This window comes from Rattus rattus, chromosome 10 (genome assembly GCF_011064425.1).
Source record: "Rattus rattus isolate New Zealand chromosome 10, Rrattus_CSIRO_v1, whole genome shotgun sequence".
Classification (NCBI taxonomy): domain Eukaryota; kingdom Metazoa; phylum Chordata; class Mammalia; order Rodentia; family Muridae; genus Rattus; species Rattus rattus.
Genome location: NC_046163.1, coordinates 52261911 through 52282269, shown reverse-complemented (window position 1 = coordinate 52282269; position 20359 = coordinate 52261911). Strand labels below are relative to the sequence as shown.

Sequence of the window (20359 nt, the reverse complement as noted above, 5' to 3'; positions counted from 1 at the left end):
ATGTCCTTTGTGAACGTAGTTTCTTTGAAATATGTTCAAATAATCTTTATTATTTAAAAAACCCAATATGATATTTTAATATTCCAACAACCTTTCCCCCAATGCACCCCCTTTGCACCTTCCCTGGCAGGCTTAGAATACAGTTCTCCTTGCTCCGAATGTCTGTGAATACTACCTGTATCTGTAGGAAGACAGGAAGGCAAATCTAAATTCCTTTGTGACTCTTGGCTAGAAATGATGGTCATAGGCAAAGCTAATTGTCAGTTCATGTTAGAACTCAAGGTTCAGACTCCTCCAACAGCTATAAGATGCCACAAGATGCCTCATTTGCAAAGGGAGAGTCTGTTTGTATGTCTTAAAGATAGGTAGCTTAGCTCTGTGAAGTACTGAGTTGGAATTTTGATGAAGATTCCATTGAATCTGTAGATTGCATTGGGCAAAATGGCCATTTTTACTACATTAATCTTGCCAATCCATAGGCATGGAAGTCTTTCCATCTTCTGAGATCTTCTTTAATTGCTTTCTTCAGAGATGTTGAACTTCTTTGAAGTTCTTGTCACACAGATCTTTCACTTGCTTGGTTAGAGTCACCCCAAGGTATTTTATGTTATTTGTGACTATTGTGAAGGGTGTTATTTCCCTAATTTCTTTCTCAGTCTATTTATCCTTTGAGTAGAGGAAGGCTACTGATTTGCTTGAATTAATTTTATACCCAGCCACTTTGCTGAAGTTGTTTGTCAGCTATAGTTCTCTGATGGAACTTTTGGGGTCACTTAAGTATATTATCATATCATCTGCAAATAACGATATTTTTGACTTCTTCCTTTCCAATTTGTATCCCTTTGACCTTGTTTGTATAATTGCTCTGAGTATTATACTAAATAAGTAGGAAGAGAGTGGGATTAGTGGGGGTGCTTCAAGTTTCTCTCCATTTAGTTTGATGCTGGTTACTGCTTTGCTGTATATTGCTTTTACTAAGATTAGGTATGGACCTCCAATTTAATTCTTCACAGAGTTAGGAAGATCAATTGCAAATTCATTTGGAATAACAAACCCCCAGGATAGTGAAATCTATTCTCAACAATAAAAAACTTCTGGGGGAATCACCATCTGTAACCTCCAGCCCTATTACAGAATAATAGTAATAAAAATTGCATGGTATTGGTACAGAGAAAGGCAGGTAGATCAATGGAATAGAATTGAAGACCCAGAAATGAATCTACACACCTGTGCTCACTTGATCCTTGTCAAAGGAGCTAAAACCATCCAGTGGAAAAAAGATAGCATTTTCAGCAAATGGTGCTGGTTCAACTGGAGGTCAGCATGTAGAAGAATGCAGATCGATCCATTCTTATCTCCTTATACAAAGATCAAGTCCAAGTGGATCAAGGACCTCCACATAAAACAGATACACTAAAACTAGCAGAAGAGAAAGTGGGAAAGAGCCTCAAACACATGGGCAGAGGGGAAATTTTCCTGAACAGAACACCAATGGTATATGCTCTAAGATCAAGAATCAACAAATGGGACCTCATAAAATTGCAAAGCTTCTGTAAGGCAAAGGACACTGTCATTAGGACAAAACAGCAAACAACAGATTGGGAAAAGATCATTACAATCCTACATCCAATAGAGGGCTAATATCCAATATATACAAAGAACTCAAGAAGTTAGACTCCAGAGAATCAAATAACCCTATTAAAATAGGGTACAGAGCTAAACAAAGAATTCTCAGCTGAGGAATATTGAATGGCCACAAAGCACCTAAAGAAATGTTCAACATCTGTGCTGATCAGGGAAATGCAAATCAAAACAACCCTGAGATTCCACCGCACACCAGTCAGAATGGCTAAGGTCAAATATTCAGGTGACAGCAGATGCTGGTGAGGAGGTGGATTAAGAGGAACACTCCTCCATTGTTGGTGGGATTGCAAGCTGGTACAACTACTCTGAAAATCAGTCTGGTGGTTCCTCAGAAAATTGGACATAGTGCAACCTGAGGAGCCACCTATATCACTCCTGGGCATATACTCAAAAAATGTTGCAACATACAACAAGGACACATGCTCCACTATGTTCATAGCAGCCTTATTTCTAATAGCCAGAAGCTGGAAAGAACACAGATGTCCTTCAACAGAGGAATGGACACAGAAAAATGTGGTACATTTACACAGTGGAGTACTACTCAGCTATTAAAAATAACGAAATTCTTAGGCAAATGAATGGGATTAGAAGATAACATCCTGAGTGAGGTAACCCAATCACAAAAGAATGCATGTTATGTACTCACTGGTAATGGATATTAGCCCAAAAGCTCAGAACACCCAAGATGCAATTCAGAGAACACTTGCAACTAAAAAGATGGAATACCAAAGTGTGGATGCTTCATTCCTTCTTAGAAAATGGAACAAAAATAATCACAGGAGGAAATATGGAGACAAAGTATGGAGCAGACACTGAAGCAAAGGCCATTCAGAGACTGCCCTACCTGGGGATACAGTCCATGTACATACAGCCACCAAACCCAGACAATATTGTGGATGCTAAGAAATGAAATGTTGACAGGAGCCTGATATAGCTGTCTCCTGCGAGGCCCTGACAGAGTCTGACAAATACAGAGGTGGATGCTACTATTGAACTGAGAGCAGGGTCTCCAATGGAGGAGTTAGAGAAATGACTGAAGGAGCTGAAGAGGTTTGCAACCCCATAAGAAGAACAAAAATATCAGCCACCCAGATCCCCAGAGTTCCCAGGAACTAAACCACTATCCCAAGAGTACACAGGAATGGACCTATAGCAACATCCACACATGTAGCAGAGGATGGCCTTGTTGGGCATCAATGGGAGGAGAGACACTTGGTCCTGTCAAGGTTTGATGCCCCAGTGTGGAGGAATGTCAGGGCGGAGAGGTGGGAGAGAGTGGGTGGATGGGTGAGGTGAGCACCTTCATAGAAGCAGGGGAGATAACAGGTTAATGGAGGCGAAACTGGGAAAGGGGATAACATTTGAAATGTAAAGTTAAAAATCCAATAAAAGACAAAAAAGAATTTTAAAAAAAGGATAGGTAGCTTAAATATCACACATGTCCACCCTACCAGGCTACAACTATAACATAGATTATGAAACAAACCATATTATGCCCAATTTTTGGTTCAACGCATGCAAAATATAGTGAATCTCTGTCTTATTAATATTTTGTAAGTTAGTACCTAAGAATTGTAACACTGGTTAGTAATGTTGTTTTCAGTCTATTGAGTTTTTATTTGAACCCAGAAAAGAACCACATCTTTTTTTTTTTTTAACATTTGGCTTTCACTAATGTCAATCAATTGGTATAACCAGTATAGCTATTTATAAACAGTCTATACTATATGACGGAGTTCTATTAAGTTTTATTATCCAATTATGGGTACCTTTAAGTTTGAATGGCAGTATTATTTTGTTGTTAATACATCAGGTGTGAGATACACGTTTTTCCAGCTCGTCTCCATTTGAGTATTATCTCTGGGAAGATTTCCACTTGACTCTCCCTTTCTAGTTACAGAGAAATTAATCTTCTAAATAGGGAGGGAAAGGATCGTAGATGACATTATTTATTAAAGTCTCAGGTTTCTTTTCCCAAAGTAATAATCTGTCTGTGCCCAAGCCAGAGCTCGGATAATCCCCCATCATTCTCTCTTTCTGAGTGGCATTTACTGTGAGTCCCAGGAGTTTCCATTTATTTCTTTCAGATTTATTTTTTTCCTTGAATCAGAGGTAGGTAACCGTTCAGGTCAAGACAGGAAGTGAAAAATATCAAGGCCACTGACTTCAGTGGGAAACGCGTCAGCTAGCTAGTGCCCACTTAAATGTTCTGTCTCAAGCAGACTCCCGTTTAAGGTGCCAGGAGGAAGACAAGGGAGATGACCTCCTTGCCCTAAAAATAAATTAATGATTATGTGGGGTTGACAAGGTTTCTCTGTGGTTAAGACTGTTTACAGGTCTTGCAGAAGAGTAGAATGCAGTTCACAGTACAATTAAAAACCTTTAAATAAAAAAAAATTGGGATGAACATAATTACAATACCATCATGACAACTATATTGCATGGCTATGCATTCATAAACCAACCCTTGGATTAAGGACAAGAATGTGTGAAACAGGAAGTGCATAAACTACGTCAATGATTCTCTGGGTGATGAGCTCTGGACAATCTAAGCGGTTTTTAAGTCGTTATGACAAATCCTCAGGCACGCAGTGTTCATGTAGTGATATGTTGATTGATTGACAAAAGACACTGGTCTGTGTGGTTATACATGTGTGCTCTCCTGCCAAATTGCCTGAGTTCAAATCCTAAGTATTTAGTTTACCCTTGTTAAGTCCTTCAAGAAACTGCCTAATGTCTCTGTGATGTAATTTCCTCTTTACGAGTCACATAGAATCGGTAAGAGGGACAAAGAGGATAAAGCATTCCATACTTAGCCCTGTCTCTGATCATCAGAGACAGAACGCTGTTCATGAGATGCATACACTGTGTGGGGACAGGTATATGGCCTTTTCAGCATTTCGTATCCAATATTATTGGACCTTGGGTTTATAAAGCATAGAATAAGCCAGCCTATTGTCCCTTCTTGCTCCTGATTTTGGAAAAAACAGGCTAAGCTCTGCCACTTCTCTTTCAGACATATTCCAGGACAATAAAGTTCCAGCTAAAAGCTCCTCACTCTAGCTTCAAGGACACCTCATAGAACAAAAGTTCCATCGTTTATGCACAGCCATTAGAGTTTTATGTCTCCATGCCACAAAATGAAATACCGATTAAGTCTTCTGAGAACTGGCAACAGGTTTAAATCTAAGCATGAAATGTCATAATATACATATGTTTTCAGACTCAAAATCCTGTGGTAAGAAATGAGGTTCCATCCAGTGTGCCGATTTTGTTACAAACACCTTCTTCCTTCTTTTTTGATTCCATATTTTAACTCTCATAAAACCTTATAAGGCATAGAAGCCTTTTTTTTTTGGGTGGGGGGTACCCTGAGCTTTTTGGTCCCTTTCAGAACGATGTTTTCAAATACTCAGAAGAGTAACAATTTCCTGGAAAATCAATTAGTTTAAAATATAATTTCCATGTATTAAAACTCTCCCTGTGCCTCAAAGCACATGTTCTTAATGAAGATAAACCGAGGACAAGAAATGAGCAGCTATACCATACAGACAGTGGTTATAAAATAAATCTGTAGGCCTCAGAACATCTGCTAAAGTGAGTAAATAATAAAGGAAAAACAAACAAACAAACAAAAATTTGGAAGGAATTTTCAAATAAGGTTAAAAGTTACAGGACCCAAACCATATTAATCAAGATAAGTGAAACTCTTATTTAATGTTGGTGCTTTTTATTTCTTCTGAGTTTTTTGTCCTGTTCCTTTTCTCATGTTTGCAATATACTCTGGGCACAAATGTATGGTTTATTCTTTCTGATGTTCATGTTGCTAATCATTTACTCTTTTAGGGCCAAAAAGAGGAACTATAATTTGTTTTTAAGCTTTAACGAACTTCTGTGTTTTTCTCCTGTTGCCGCTTCTGACAGAACCTCCTTCATCTCAGTGTTGGGCGCACAAGTGCAAGCTTTAGATGGTGAAGCAAATAAAAATGATCTCTCTAGCAAACGATCCTCTTCAGACTAAGCAAACATCTCTCAGGGAGTGCACTCCTGCTCCCACATAAGTAGGAGCTGTTTGGAGAGTGTATAGACTTCGGGGAAAGCCCTTGTAGAAGCCGTTTGAGACACAGTAAAGTGACAGCATCTCAGACAATTTTACTGGAGGACATCTCTCCTGGGAAAGAAGAACCCCCAAATCTCTCAATAAAAGCTCAACAATCTGTAAAAACCTATTTTATCTCTGTCTGTTCCAGGATTGAGGAATCAAACATCACCCCCCACCTAGCACGTCAAACTAAAACACTTCTCTTTCCCTTCTTGCTTTCTCACTGCAGCAAACTTCTTTCCAGATTTTTCTATTTCCTCAGGACTCGAGGAGGACTGAGATCATTCCAAGTGTCCTGCCTTAAGATATCAGCCATTGAATAAAAAGCTTATCTAGGTTTCCTATTGGCTAAACACAGCCAAAATGAATGGTTCTATTGCATTTATTTAGTAAATAATACTAGTAAATGGAAGAATATATATTTGTGAATATTTTCACATTCTAAATACTGTGCAATGTGTTTTTATATAAGATTATTTTTATTAGATCCTATAATGAAGTCGGTGCCTAGATATCACTCTTTGCAGTTTAAAAATAAAACCCAGCCACATGGTCATTAGGAGTATTTGACTTCTGCCCTGCAAGTATCAACAACATGTAGTTGTCAAGGGCTAAAAAGTCAAAGAAGACAGCAGATAGAAAACCTTTGCAGATGGAAAGACACTATGGGTATTCATTTTGTCATCCTTTCTACGATCATTGGCAACATTGGATTTTAATCTATACGGAAAGAAACCAAGGGATGAGTCAGAGGGGCCCTGATGAAGAGGACTCAGGTACATTTAAAAAAACGAAACCTTAAAGTTGAAAGTTGACCAAAGCTGAGATCTAAGACTAAAATGCTGGAATTCCCTAAGTCTGGATTCCTTTCTACCTTCCTTGTCAGGAGCCATATAAGAACCCAGTTGAGCCCCGGAGCCTATCTTCAAAGGACCAATCAGATAGTAGGTCACGGTGAATCAGACGAGACTTGTGAACTGAACAGATGAGCAGGAGACCAAGTAGGAGAGCGAAGGTAACTTAAAGGACCTTCAGAGCATTTTATTTCTTCTTCTCCACGATACGGAGTGCTCTTTAAAAGGGGCATCATGATAATGAAGAGATTGGCTTCTGGGTTATATTTTTACATGTTTAAAGCCCGAATTACCGTTTAAAGTGACATCCATCTAAAACAGATGACTTAACCTTTCTAAGATCTATTTTTCAATCAACAAATTATAGATTATAATCAATTCAAATTAGACAGTAATATCTAATGAGATTTTTTTTCTTGTATGCACCATATTAGTTATATTTAACACAAGAGCCTGGCATTTATCAAGGTATTAAGTATTTATTTCATTCTACAGTCCTCTTTACTCCGTGATTTCAAGTCTCAAATCAAATTCTTGTGCACGGAATGTCACCTTAAGAAGTCCACATGACTCTGCTTAGACCCTTGGTTCTCACCTACCAGATTCTAGGTGTCCGAAGGTACAATCGGAGAAAATGGGTGACTATAAAATTGCCCAACTTGGCCAACCCTATTATTATCTCTGGAGAAAGCCAAGCCCAGGCACAGCTGATGAGTTAACCAGATATGATGCACAAGACATTTCCTTCTCCTTCGTGGTTTCAAGCCTACTTTTGAAGCCGTAGCTCACTGGTGCAGTTAGCACCTGAAGGCACAGGGGCAATGGCCACTGGAGGATCTGCCCAGCTGTGCCTAGCATTACTGCTCATATGTAAGTACAGGATCCTGTTATTGTCCAACCTGAGGGACAAAAATGCACCAACAGAGTGTCATGGTGGGGGCACTGATGGGTTTTGGGGACTTTGCAGCACGTATGCAAACCATGGGGTGCTTTTCAGGCAGTCTGTAATAGAAAGAAGCCAAGGAAAGTGGGTTGAGTACCACGTCAGTGGGAAATCGGGCTAACAGCTTGGATCTTCACAATCCTCTGACATCTACTAGATTATAGACAGATGCCAATGGAGGAGGCTAGAGGAAAGAGAGCTCCTGCTCCACATTGATCATTAAAGCTCCAGGGATGTGGGTCCCATTCCCATTCTGATCCCAGGCATCCAGGCACACTGGGGACAGACGCTAACTTAACATTTATTGATTTTGCAGCTCTGGGTGTCATGCTAACAGGTAAGTCCTCTGTCCTTCTTCCCTCAGTGTATCTGGACATTGTTCTCTCTTTGGGTTTGTTTGTATCCCATCCTGTGTTCTTAGAGCTCCGAGTCTTCTTCCTGGAGAAGTGTGAGTTCCAAATCGACCTCATCTTCTCCTCTTTATTGCCTGTCCCAAACCCCCCCATATACCATTGCCCTCTCGAGTTGTCTCTTCTGCTTAAGCCAACATCCACGTCTGCACTGATGTCCCTCGGCATATCTTCTGTCACCCAACCTTCCTATTACTATTTTATAGTTAAGAATCCTGCAACAGACTACATCACTTTCTGGAGATTTCACAATTGCCAAAAACTGCACTCTATCCTAAGTCTCTTGGGTCTAAATGTATTGATTGACTCTATCACCCCTTTGTCATCACCACAAGCTATTTTTTAGCCTCTGTTTAAATTTTCCCCACATCTCCTTGCTCCTGGAATCCTTTCACGGCTGATACCCTCTTCCTACTTCTCATGACCTTTTAAAATCACAAACATTTCTCACTGTATATATTCACAATTAAATAGTTATAAAAATCGAGGGCTTATAGTTTTTCAAGTCTATTATATATTTTTATTATCATTAAAGTGATTTATTAACAAATCTTGTATACTAAAATGTACCAGTACTCGGTAGATAATCTAAAAGGATTGACAGTTGCTCCCGACATGAATTAGTGAAACGAAGACTTTAACATCCATCCATTATTTCTACATTTAGTCTTTCAATAATTATTTAGCAAACATTAATTATATACAAACAATTATGCTAAGAATGATGCTAAAAATTATTATAATTCACATTTATGGACACCAATACTGAAGTTAGAGTAGGTTTTCACATCGTAAATAAATTACTAATTGTCTCCAAGTTCCTTGCATTTGTGCTCTATGTTGATGCCTATATTGGTTGCTCCCTGAGACCACATCATTGTTTACTTCTTTTTTTATTGCTTTTCCTAAATATCAGGGCAGAGGATTGTTACTAACAAGATGGAACATTGATTGTTTATAGCTTTGAGACTGGACAATTCTCAACGACTTAAAGTTTATTTATCTTCACAATTTTACCTTCTTTAAGCCACTCAGAAATCTGTAGTGTCCTTGGACCCACCGTGGATTAGAATATTTACAGGAGATAAAGTGACTCTTATGTGCAATGGGAACAATTCCTCTCAAATGAACTCTACTAAATGGATCCACAATGATAGCATCTCTAATGTGAAATCATCACATTGGGTCATTGTGAGTGCCACCATTCAAGACAGTGGAAAATACATATGTCAGAACCAAGGATTTTATAAGAGCAAACCTGTGTACTTGAACGTGATGCAAGGTACGTTCTAGGGATATGGGAATACATATCTTTCATGTGAAGAGTGACCCACTCAACCTTACTAATTCTGCAATCCTTTGAAATAGTTACTCATATTATGGTGATCCCGAACCATAAAATTACTTTTGTTGCTAATTAATTAACTGTAAGTTTGCTATTGTTATGATTCATGAATATCTGTGTTTTCCTATGGTGTTGGGCAACACATGAGAAATTGTTGTTTGAACCCCACAGAGGGTTGTAACTACAAGTTGAGAACTACCGCACTAGAAGATGGCATGGATGTGTGTTATTCTAGGAGACTCGGGGGCATACCACTCAAGACATCTCAGTGTATCCTTCTGCATGGCTCCCTGCATTATCTCTCAATATTCTACTTAGTCTTCAATATTATTCATATGCCCTGTTTTTAAAAATCTATTTTACCTAGGTATACGTACAAATTCTGTGATCAAATAGCATTATAGACTTATGGATATTTCAAAAGGCTGTGTATGTATACTTGGATCATGATGTTTGAGTAAAGATTTGCTCTGAACAATCCATGAGCTGTGAAAGATACCTCTGTTCATTCTGCATGTGCTTTACTGTTACTAAAAACAATTCTACTGCTTATTTTAATTCAAGAAATAGTTTATTTATTACTCTTTTGTGTCAAAACTTATTGCAACATATCTAAGTATCGTGAAAGGTTGAATGGGCAAACTATCTCTTGAAGGAAAGTTATATTTTTCTTTGAATGAAAAGATAAGGTTTTTAACACTTATAAAATTCCAAATACAACCTAAACAACGAATAACAGCCTTTTGTTTCCTGATAATAGATACACTATACTTGCACATGTTGGAAATGTTCTCATTCAAAACTCTGCAATAGTGAATGTTTTACAATTCTTTAGAGTGATATTAGTTACAGAGTATGATTCTTATAATTTACAGAATCATTATTGATAATTAATCGCTGAGTGCCTACCAACTTCTAAACATTATGTTAGGTACTACTGACAGAACAGAACCAGATACAGCCCTGTATTTTCATAGATCTACATAGGAAAAAGGACAGTAAATAAAAATTAAACAAATAATTAAAATTGGTATACATATTTTAAGGAAGCATTTTGGCCAACTTATGATTATAAAAGAACAGAGAAGCTTCTCAGAAGAAAGAGTGAACAAAAAATTCTATGTTCAACCTTTTTGGAGTATGTTTGTCTGTTCCCTCTTAGCTAGATCCAGCTAGAACAGATGTAAGGGAATTCTTGCCTTTGGGCTTCCACATGGGGGCTCAGTAACGCAGCACAAGATACTTTATGACTCCAGACTGACTTGTCAGAGGAAAAAGGATTCACTGGTGTGGCTTTCAGGTTATGCATATTATTTTGTCTATTTTTAAAATAAATTAATGTAATTTTTTATTCATTTACTTTGCATCCAGCTCACTGCCCCTTACCCCATCCCATAATCCTTCCCCCATGTCCCCCTCCTCTTCTCCTCTGAAAGGGTGCCCTTGCCACGGGTAACCTCTCCCCATGGCACTTCAAGTCTCTGCAAACCAGAAAAAGGAGCCTAGCTAGAAGAGCATATCCCATATATAGGCAACAGCTTTAGGCATAGCCCCCATTTCAGTTGTTTGAGACCCACATGGAGACCAAGCTACACCTCTACAGCCTTAGGTCCAGACTGTGTATGTTCTTTGGTTGGTGGTTCAGTCTTGGAGAGTCCCAAGAGTCCAGGTCAGTTCATTCTGTTGGTCTTCCTGAGGAGTTCCTATCACCTTCAGGACCAGAAATCCTTCCTACTATTCTTCCATAAGAGTCTCCAAGCGCCATCCATTTTTTGGCTGTGGCCACCTGTATCTGTCTGAGCCAACTGCTGGGTGGAGTCTATGAGAGGACAGCTTGCTTCTGTCTGCAAGTATAACAGAATATCATTAACAGTGTTAAGGATTGTTGCTTGTTCATGGGATAGGTCTCAAGTTAGGCAGGTTATTGGTTGGCCATTCCCTTATTTTCCATTCCTTATTCGCCATGCTACATTTCTTGCAGACAGAATAAATTTTGGGTTGAAAGTTTTATCGATGGATTGGTGTCTCTGTTGCTCCTCTGGGATTCTTACCTGGCGATAGGAAGGGCCTGTTCAGGTTCCATATCCCTAATGTAGTGAGTCACAGCAACGGTCACTCTACTGATTCTTGGGTGCCTCCCTTATCACAGGTCTCTGTCTTGTTCTAGAGATGATCTCCCTCCACCTCTTCACCCCCATCAGTTTCAGATTTCCATTTATTTTCATGTCTAATTGAGCTTATAAACCAAGAAATGAGTTAATGGTCGTTCATGGATTACCCCTTTTTAATCTGTCTGTGGATCTGTCTGCTCATCTGCCCCTGTTCCACTTCTTATAAATAAATTAATAACACTAATTTAATGAATGCTTTTCAGAGTGGCTGCTGCTCCAATCTTCTGCTGACGTGGTCTTAGACAATGGATCCTTTGACATCAGATGCCGTAGCTGGAAGAAGTGGAAAGTCCACAAGGTGATCTACTACAAGGACGACATTGCTTTCAAATACTCTTACGACAGCAACAACATCTCCATTAGAAAGGCCACATTTAATGACAGTGGCAGCTACCACTGCACAGGCTATTTGAACAAGGTTGAATGTAAATCTGATAAATTCAGTATTGCTGTAGTAAAAGGTAAGTTGATAAAGGAGAAAAAAATAGTTCATGGCAGGGGAAGAGAAAGTGGTCTTATGAGCCAGTGTTTGAAATTAGTGCAACAAGGCCATAGTGATTGCCTAGAAAGACTAACAAGTTTGTAATGAGGTGATTCAGGACGCATCTCCAAACGGAGTCTTCACTATGTGTAACACCAATACACTAAATGGAAATCTATAAAGATTAGTCAGATACTTTTGTCAAATTGCTTTATAAACTATAAAAGCTTGTCCAGATATAACACATTATAATTAACATTTGAGATTTTGTTTTTTATCTATTGCTGTCTAAAGAAGAGTGTTTGTATTTCCCAAATGTAAAGTGGTCTGGGAAGATGGAGGAAGCAGATTCAAAGAGTTTGAAGAGTCCCTATTAACTATTGATGGTAGGGGAGAAAAGCAGCTCCTCAGAGAGTTGTGTGTGCAGGTCCAGAAGAACGAGAGTGTGTCTGTTGTGGAAAGGCAGGTGGGCTAGCCCCAAGGTTCATAAGAAAAGCTGCTCTTTCTTATGTAATGTCATGTCAGAGGGCAACTTTGAAATGTTTGCTTGCCTTTGAAGGAGGAAATCTTGTTTTGTTTTGGCATGTTTAGAATTATCTATAAAAAGGCAAGATGGTCAACCATAGAATCATGCTCTGATGTTTAATTATCTCTGTCTCCATGCTGTGTCTTTTCTACATCCAAGTCATTAGATAAGAGCATCCTGTATCCTATGACTTTCACTGTATAGAAGAATGGGTGGATGGGAGTTATTGAGAAACATTTCTCCCTCCACAGTGTTCTAGAAATACAGACCATAGAACTCAGGATCTTGAGTATTCTCTCTCTGTTCCTGGATATTCCATTATCCTAATGATGGACCATTATGCTTGAGTCCCTCTTAAGGAAGATGGCTCTCTGAGCCCCATTTTTCATTTTCTAATGTGAATTGTATGCTTATTGTATCTACATTCCATTCTAGATTACACAACTGAGTATCGTTGGCTACAACTCATTTTCCCATCATTGGCAATGATTCTGTTTGCTGTGGACACGGGGTTATGGTTCTCAACCCACAAACAGTTCGAATCCATCTTGAAGATTCAGAAGACTGGAAAAGGCAAAAAAAAGGTTGAAACCTAATTCTTAACCTAGGTATATAAAGGAACTAATGTCATCGCCGAAGAGACAATTTTTAACAATTATTTCCCACAGTATCTTCAATAGCCTTTCAACTGTCAAAGGACACTCATGTTATCCATAGAAATGTCTGTACCCCAGGAATTGCATAAATGCTTCATTAAACCAACAGCAGCTGATTAAGTGACATGCAATAAATAGCAAATACTCAATAAACACTGGTTTAAGAAGTTAAAGAATGAGCTGATTGCTTTGTCTATATCTGTAAAAGAGAAGTACAATTTGAATAAAGTAAGTATGGAATCATGTAGAATGGTACTTTTACACATTCTGGTCTTATTGATTTGTTCGTTTTCTTCTAGATGAACTACCATGAGGGTATATATACATTCTCTCTCTCTCTCTCTCTCTCTCTCTCTCTCTCTCTCTCTCTCTCTCTGTAAACAGTAGGTGGCACAGAAGACATGGTAGGTAGGATACTGGTGAGTTTGGTCATGTTTGTATCCTGCCTTCTGTTGTTAGAAGCTTTTGATTCTCAAGAAAAAGTAAGGCGACTCAGAAGACCAGGATTCATATGTGATCAATTCTGCCCAACCGTTCAAATAGATGCAACTTGTATCAGATCTCCATAGACTGACAGAACAAATAGCTTTTGAGGAATCCCAGCAATGATAAACATTGTTTATAGTCTAAGACCAAATAAGTTTTTGGGTAAAAGAAATAGTTAGGTTTGTATGTTTCCATTTTATATTTTCCTTTTGTTACCAAAGTAGTCACTGAGGGCCAGTGGTCTGCTCACAATGTGAACGGGATTGAGTTTCCTTGCAGCAAATGCATCCATTATTAGGACTAAATAACACAGTATACATAAGGCATGGATCCAGATCTTCATTCTTTTAATTTCTGGGCTTGTGATTTGGGAAAATCAGCTTATATATGTATGAGTGTTTCGTTTCTAAAATAGAAATGAGGATAGGTATCAGGTCTAGTTCGGCTCCTGTTCCATGCCTATATAGACAATGAGTTGGGGCTTAAAGAAAACTCTACGGGGAATGCTGTCAGTGCTGAACACTGGCATATGACAACCAACATGTGAGAGCAGAGGGTCTCAAGTTTACCCAGACTCTGCCCCTACTGACAGTGTGGAGAAAGGTATGAGGGTAACTCACAAACACTGACTAGGTTGAGATTTTCATTCTTCCAAGAAATGTTAGTGGGGTATACATAATAATGACTTCAGATTTTTATTTTTTAAAGATGGGCATATGGGTATATGATGTGAATCTCTTTAGCATCTTCTTCCCCAATATTCTTGTTATTTCAGAGAGTAAGGAGTGACTACATTCCTGCTATACGGGCTTTTGTTGTAGTTTTTGTAAATAGGTGTGGTCAATTTAGAAGAAATTCCTATTAAAATACAGGCAGGGGAAAGTCCCCACAGGAAACTCTTTGGTGCTTTTATGGGAAACTTTCTTTGCTACCTGCCCAAAATTTATTGCAAGATAAAGCCTTGAGACCACAGTGCTGCCTCCGCACACAATTGAGACCCATTGTTTCACAGAGTGCCCTACAGTATCATTGTTGCTGGCACTGAGCCAAAAAGGAATTTCCACCTTTATCTCAGACTTTGTATTTATGCCAAATCCTCAGAGATAAGAACTGAGAGGTGCTTGAAGCAGAAAGAAATTCCAGAACTGATCAGCTTGGAAAACTTCTGAAGGAATATCTAGAATCCTGAACATTGCAGTTCACGTTTACCTCCCTCCTTCCCCAGTCATTCATGGGAGGGCCATGGACAGAACAGAGGAGAGGGATGGGGGTCCAAGCTGCTTCTCACTGAGTGTGGACCAGGCCAGGTCACTTGTAAATCTTTGAGCTGCTATTTGTTTCTGTATGAGAGGGGATTGGACAGGGGGTTTCTAGAGTCGCCTAAATCTCGCATTTTGCTACTCATTTTCCATGTACTGATCGTTGAGGTGCCGACTTTCAGAAGTCATTTGCCACCCAATGCAAGGCTGGATTTCTTCTCATGCTCTCACACTAGGCACTCAGATCTGTCACCACTTTGATATGTTGGATGTCATATATAACTTCCTAATTAATTTCAGATCATACCTGATATTTCTATTTTTTTTCTTTAGTTTTCATGGTCATTCACATACTATTCCAGAAGTAACATTGAAAATGAGGTTAATATTCAAATAGTTACTGTCCCCCTCCCAAATTAAACCTTCTGTTCCTTCTAATAGTGTCTCATATATATGTACATAAAGTATTTCAATCTATGACAAAAGAGTCAGTATGTTATACAGGTTAGTCAAAAAATATTCCTTTCTTGATTTACCTGTGGCCTCCTCAGTCACCTCTGATCTGTACTAAATAGGTCCGAGTCAGAGCATAAAACAACATTTGCTCCCTCAAAATAGATAATCACAAATCTTTATGAGTTTCTACTTAGGGAATAGGAAAACAGATGAGCGTCTCTTGGCTTGTGACCCATAGAAGATAAATTCCTTGGATGCCTCCAGATAAATATTCCAACAAAAGATGTATCAGGAGACTGTCTGGAAACTAAGTTCTTAGAGGAAATGTGGACTTCTCTTCAGATGGGAAGTGTGGAACACAGGAGTACCTCTCTAAATCTGGAGATGCAGTTTCCTCCTGCGGAAAGCAGAAGTGTGAGAGACAGCCCAGGCCTATGGATGACCTCAGAGTCTGTCTTCCTGCTTTAATTCACCTGCCCAGGTCCAGACAGTTACTTACCAAGTCCATGTCCCCATCTTGTCCTCCATCAATTACCACAGCATTCACACTGGGTTCTACTAATGAGCACCGAATGGCTGTCAAGTCCACCTGCTTGTACCACTTGTACATCCCACAATCTTTTACTTTCAAAACTGAAAAGACATAGGTGTACCATCAGTTTTGTTGATGTTCAATACAGCACAGGCAGTGGGCAAAATATCTCTGTACTGTTGTGAGGTCAGGGGGCAAAGAATGTGAAATTTCAGAAAATTCAGACAGAAAAATTAGATATTTATTTCTTAACCAATTTTCAAGATCATACAAGATAATCATTAGGTAAATTGTGATGTGGTGGGTATGACTCAGTACTTGTAAACAAAAATATATTTTAAAACTGGAAGAAAAGATCTCATCCACCTGTGCTAGAATAATTTCAGGCTAAAAAAAAATGTGCTTTCCACAAATGCCAACTGTTGCAGACATGGGGTTCTAAAATGCTGCCATAGATTGCTGACCCCAGGAAAGAGACTCCAGGACAGAGGCTTGGATGCAGTATCCATGCCTTTGCTAGAGTGGGAAAAGCAAGGTTGAAAGAGACAAGCTGAAATGTGAAACAGTCACAACAGAAACACTAAACCATGGCACAGATGACAGCTCTGGACCTGAGATAACGCTTCCTAATCACCATAGAGAGGAGATACCATGGATTAGACAAACCACTAGAGGCAACATGCCCCTAGAATATGTTAAACTCACAGAGATGCAGTTCCTTAGCAAGGACGCTTCCTGAAGGGGACTCACTGAGAGCCTCACTCCAGAGTTCTCAGTTACCTGGGGAGTTTATGAGTGCAAGTCCTTCATACCTTTACTTAAACCAGAGTTACCAGAATTGCCAATTGTCCTTTAGTCAACTCCACAGAACGTAACTGGCTCTACTGTTTCTGGAAATCTGGACACATAGCCCTCCACACTCCTTCCCCGTGCAGACTTCACTTTCTAGTGCTTTTGTCCAAAGTGCTGTGCTCCCCTCCTGTCAAACAACAGAACTGATGTTCCTTTCACTGGGATATCTACAGGTTCCTTCCAGCTTCATCCCCATTACTGCATCCTTGAAAGGATAAATAAAGCTCACCTTGTCCGTATGTCCCCCTTCTCTGTCTGAATCTTCTTATGTGTGTATAAAAGGTTGTGCAGAGGCCATACCTGTGCTCCCTTTAGCTGATGCAAGTTTCCTTTCTTACATCTGCAATACTGCTTTAAAAAAGTACTTTATCGCTCTTGGAAAATCCTCAAGCTATCAGACAAATTAACTTGGTATTTGTGAAAACAGAATACAAGAAAATTTTTGACATAAAGACGTGTGCGTCTGTACCAACTAACCACAGCAAACAGGTCTTTCTGGGTTTGCTTCCAAAACTGATATTTATCAGATTTAGAAACTTTATGGATTTAGTGCTTTAATAAATTGAAATCAATGCAGTCTTTCATGACTACTAGTGAGGATCTGTTCTGAAAAAATACATATTTGCAAGCAACTTTGTCATTGTACCAATACCACAGAGTATACCTACCTATCACACATTAGCTCATAGTATATAACGAGCTGTATGGTTTGTGCCAGTATATAAGAAGTCTATCATTGGTTAAAAGGTGACTGTGTGACACGTGACAGCAACTCACAATATTCTCATGGAGAGTGCAGCCATATGAACATGTGGACAGTTCTAAATACAAGGCAGTTTAGCTCTTATATTGAGCAAGTCAAGGCCTGAAGGAGTTGGGAAAGGGCGTGAGAACATATTAGTTGATCATGACGTTCATAGTTGGACAAAAGCTTAGAGACAAAGGGGAGATGGGATGAGATGGGATGGGATGGGGATGTTCTAGAGGGGAGACCTGGAAGGGGGACAAGATTTGAAATATAAATAAACAAAATAGCCAATTTAAAAAAGCCTACTAAATTTCTGGCCATAAGTAACCTATGTTTATATTCTTTCTCTGATGGCATAGAGGGAAGCCTCTAGGTTATCAAACATCAATGTTTTCTGTTTTTGCTGATGCTATAAAGGCATTATTAGAAACAACTTAAAATAATTACACATTCGCCAACTGAAAGTAATGAAATTTACAAATGAACCTGATTAAGACGGAAGTGGCTTCTGCCACAGGGCTCTGCGTAGGGCGTCTTTGACCTCCTTATTCCGCAGACTGTATACCAAAGGGTTCAGTAGAGGGGTGATAAGAGTGTAGGTCACTGAGATGAGTCTTTCCTGGCCCAGCAAGCTCTGGGACTTAGGTTTCATGTAGATGATTGCAGTGCAGCCATAGTGGATGATGACCACTGTGAGGTGGGAGGCACAGGTGGCAAAGGCCTTCTTCCGACCTTCAGCTGAGGCAATCTTAAGAATGGTAGAGATGATCACAACATAGGAGATGAAGACCACGCCCATTGGTAGAATAAGAACACAGACACTGACAACAAAGTTGATGATCTCATTGATAGTGGTGTCGGTGCAGGCCAGCTTCAGCAGAGGTCTCACATCACAGAAGAAGTGGGGGATAACAAATCCATCACAGAAGGGCAGGCTAAATACTGATGTAACCTGGACAATAGCCATGCCTAGGCCAATTCCCAGTGACCCAGATGCTAAGTGGAAACAGGCCCTCTTACCCATGATGACTGAATATCTTAGGGGATTGCAGATGGCCACATAACGGTCATATCCCATGACCATGAGTAAGAAACAGTTGTTGATGCCAAAAGTTAGATAAAAAAAGATTTGGACCACACAGTCTCGAAAAGCAATGGTGTGGTAAGGATTGAGGAGGTCAGAAAGCATGCGTGGAATAATGGTCACAGTATAGCAGGTATCAGAGATGGACAATACGGCCAGAAAGAAGTACATGGGAGTATGCAGATGATGATCCAGGTGAATGATACTCACAATGATTACGTTGCCAGACAGAGTGAGAAAGTACAATGTTAGGAAAATAGCAAAAAGGGCAAGCCTGTGCTGCCAAGCAAAGCTGGAGAAACCTTCAAAGAGGAACTCTGTTACAGAGGTTGTGTTTGACTTTAGCATTGAGACTAGTATATGTTTCTGGGAATGAGGCAAAGGGAGGAAAGCTTTGATGAGTCAAACATCAACCAGAGTAGGCTGGACCAAGGTCCTCAGTGAAGAATGTGTCTATCCTGGGCAAGGCTGGAGACTGCAGAGTCTCAGAGCTCCGCTGGTGATAAGCTGCTCAAACTTCCTCTTTGGGCTATCTTTCCTTTGAAATGATAGAATCCTTTACACTAGGACCATGAGATTGAGAGCACAGATGGAGACAAGAAACAACATATATCAAAATTAAAAGATATTTGTAGAAATAGCCTAGCTTCAATTTCTTAATTATATGGTTCTTATTAAGTCCTGCTATAACCTTTATATGAACTTTCCTCCCCTGGTTTCAACAGATCATATGCTTTGTTTCTAATCCATTAACATTGTATAAGGTTTGCATTCATTCAACTATTTTCCAACACTTGCATATATTAATAACACTTATTATTATTCACAATAGCATACATGTTTAGAGTCTATTTTAGATCATTAAGATGTAAAATTTAATCGTATATTTTAATATGTTAGGTAACTTTTGAATGCATAAACTAAAAGCATAGCATCAAAGTGTTATCTTTATTCACATTAATTACAGCACTATACACAGTAGCCAATTTAGAGAAAAAAATCCCAGCTGTCTGTAGACAATAAAATGACTAAAGAATATTGACACTTATGTAATAGTACATTCTGAAGGGAAAGAATTCTAAAATGTGTGTCAATAAAGGTTCGTCTGGAGGATGTCACACAAGTAAAACAAGGTAGTCAGGAGTGGACACACATGGCTTGATTATATTTGTGTGTTATTTAAAATATTCAAACTAATATAGATTAAATTAGCAGTATCAATAATTATCATTAGCCAGAGTGGAGGAAATGGGTAATTGTTCTCAACTATAATATGTCAACATATAATGTAAATTACTTAAGAGTTTTCTACATAGCATATTGGCTATGCCAGTAACACTGTGCTGTATGTTAAACACTTGAGAGAGTAGAACACACAATAAAGTACTAAATGCCTCTGAGGAATGTTTGAAGCTGAGAGATATATGTCTTTTTTTCCCTAATTGTGGTGTCCACAATCAACTGGTATATTTGTTCCATATCCATGGGTTATTGCATATCAAGTATGCTTCAGGAAGATTTTCTATTAAGAAATCAAGAAATGGTGCTAGCAAGATGACCCAGTGAGATAATGCCAAGACTGAAGACTTGGTCCCAGTATCCTCACGGTGGAAGAAGAGAATCAACTTCCAGAGTTGTCCTTCGGTGTCTACGTGCATATCATCAGGTGCATGTGTACACCGTGTGTACATGTCTGCACACACACACACACACACGTAAAAACAAAAGAAAAATATTTTTAAATAAACAACTGTTTGACCACTAGAGAACTGGATATAGGTCAGAGCAGTACTGATATTGAATGTGATAA

At 39.1% G+C, this 20359-nt stretch overlaps 2 protein-coding genes across 3 annotated transcripts; one reads left to right on the top strand and one right to left on the bottom strand.

The window, feature by feature from the left end:
* Positions 1-7340: 7340 nt before the first annotated feature.
* Positions 7341-13394, top strand: Fcer1a (Fc fragment of IgE receptor Ia). 2 transcript variants are annotated; one of them, XM_032915450.1, is made up of 5 exons: positions 7341-7470; positions 7860-7880; positions 8981-9235; positions 11673-11767; positions 12912-13394. In XM_032915450.1, exons 1-5 carry the CDS (start codon positions 7422-7424, stop codon positions 12963-12965), a joined length of 474 nt encoding a protein of 157 aa, XP_032771341.1. In that variant the 5' UTR covers positions 7341-7421; the 3' UTR covers positions 12966-13394. The 2 variants fall into 2 exon arrangements, with proteins under 2 accessions (XP_032771341.1, XP_032771340.1); XM_032915449.1 differs by having other exon boundaries at positions 7369-7470; positions 11673-11930; positions 12912-13387.
* Positions 13395-17955: 4561 nt separating this feature from the next.
* LOC116911525 (olfactory receptor 10J3-like) lies at positions 17956-18897 on the bottom strand. The gene has a single exon (XM_032915518.1). The coding sequence runs from the start codon at positions 18895-18897 to the stop codon at positions 17956-17958; it is 942 nt and encodes a 313-aa protein (XP_032771409.1).
* Between the last annotated feature and the right edge of the window lie 1462 nt (positions 18898-20359).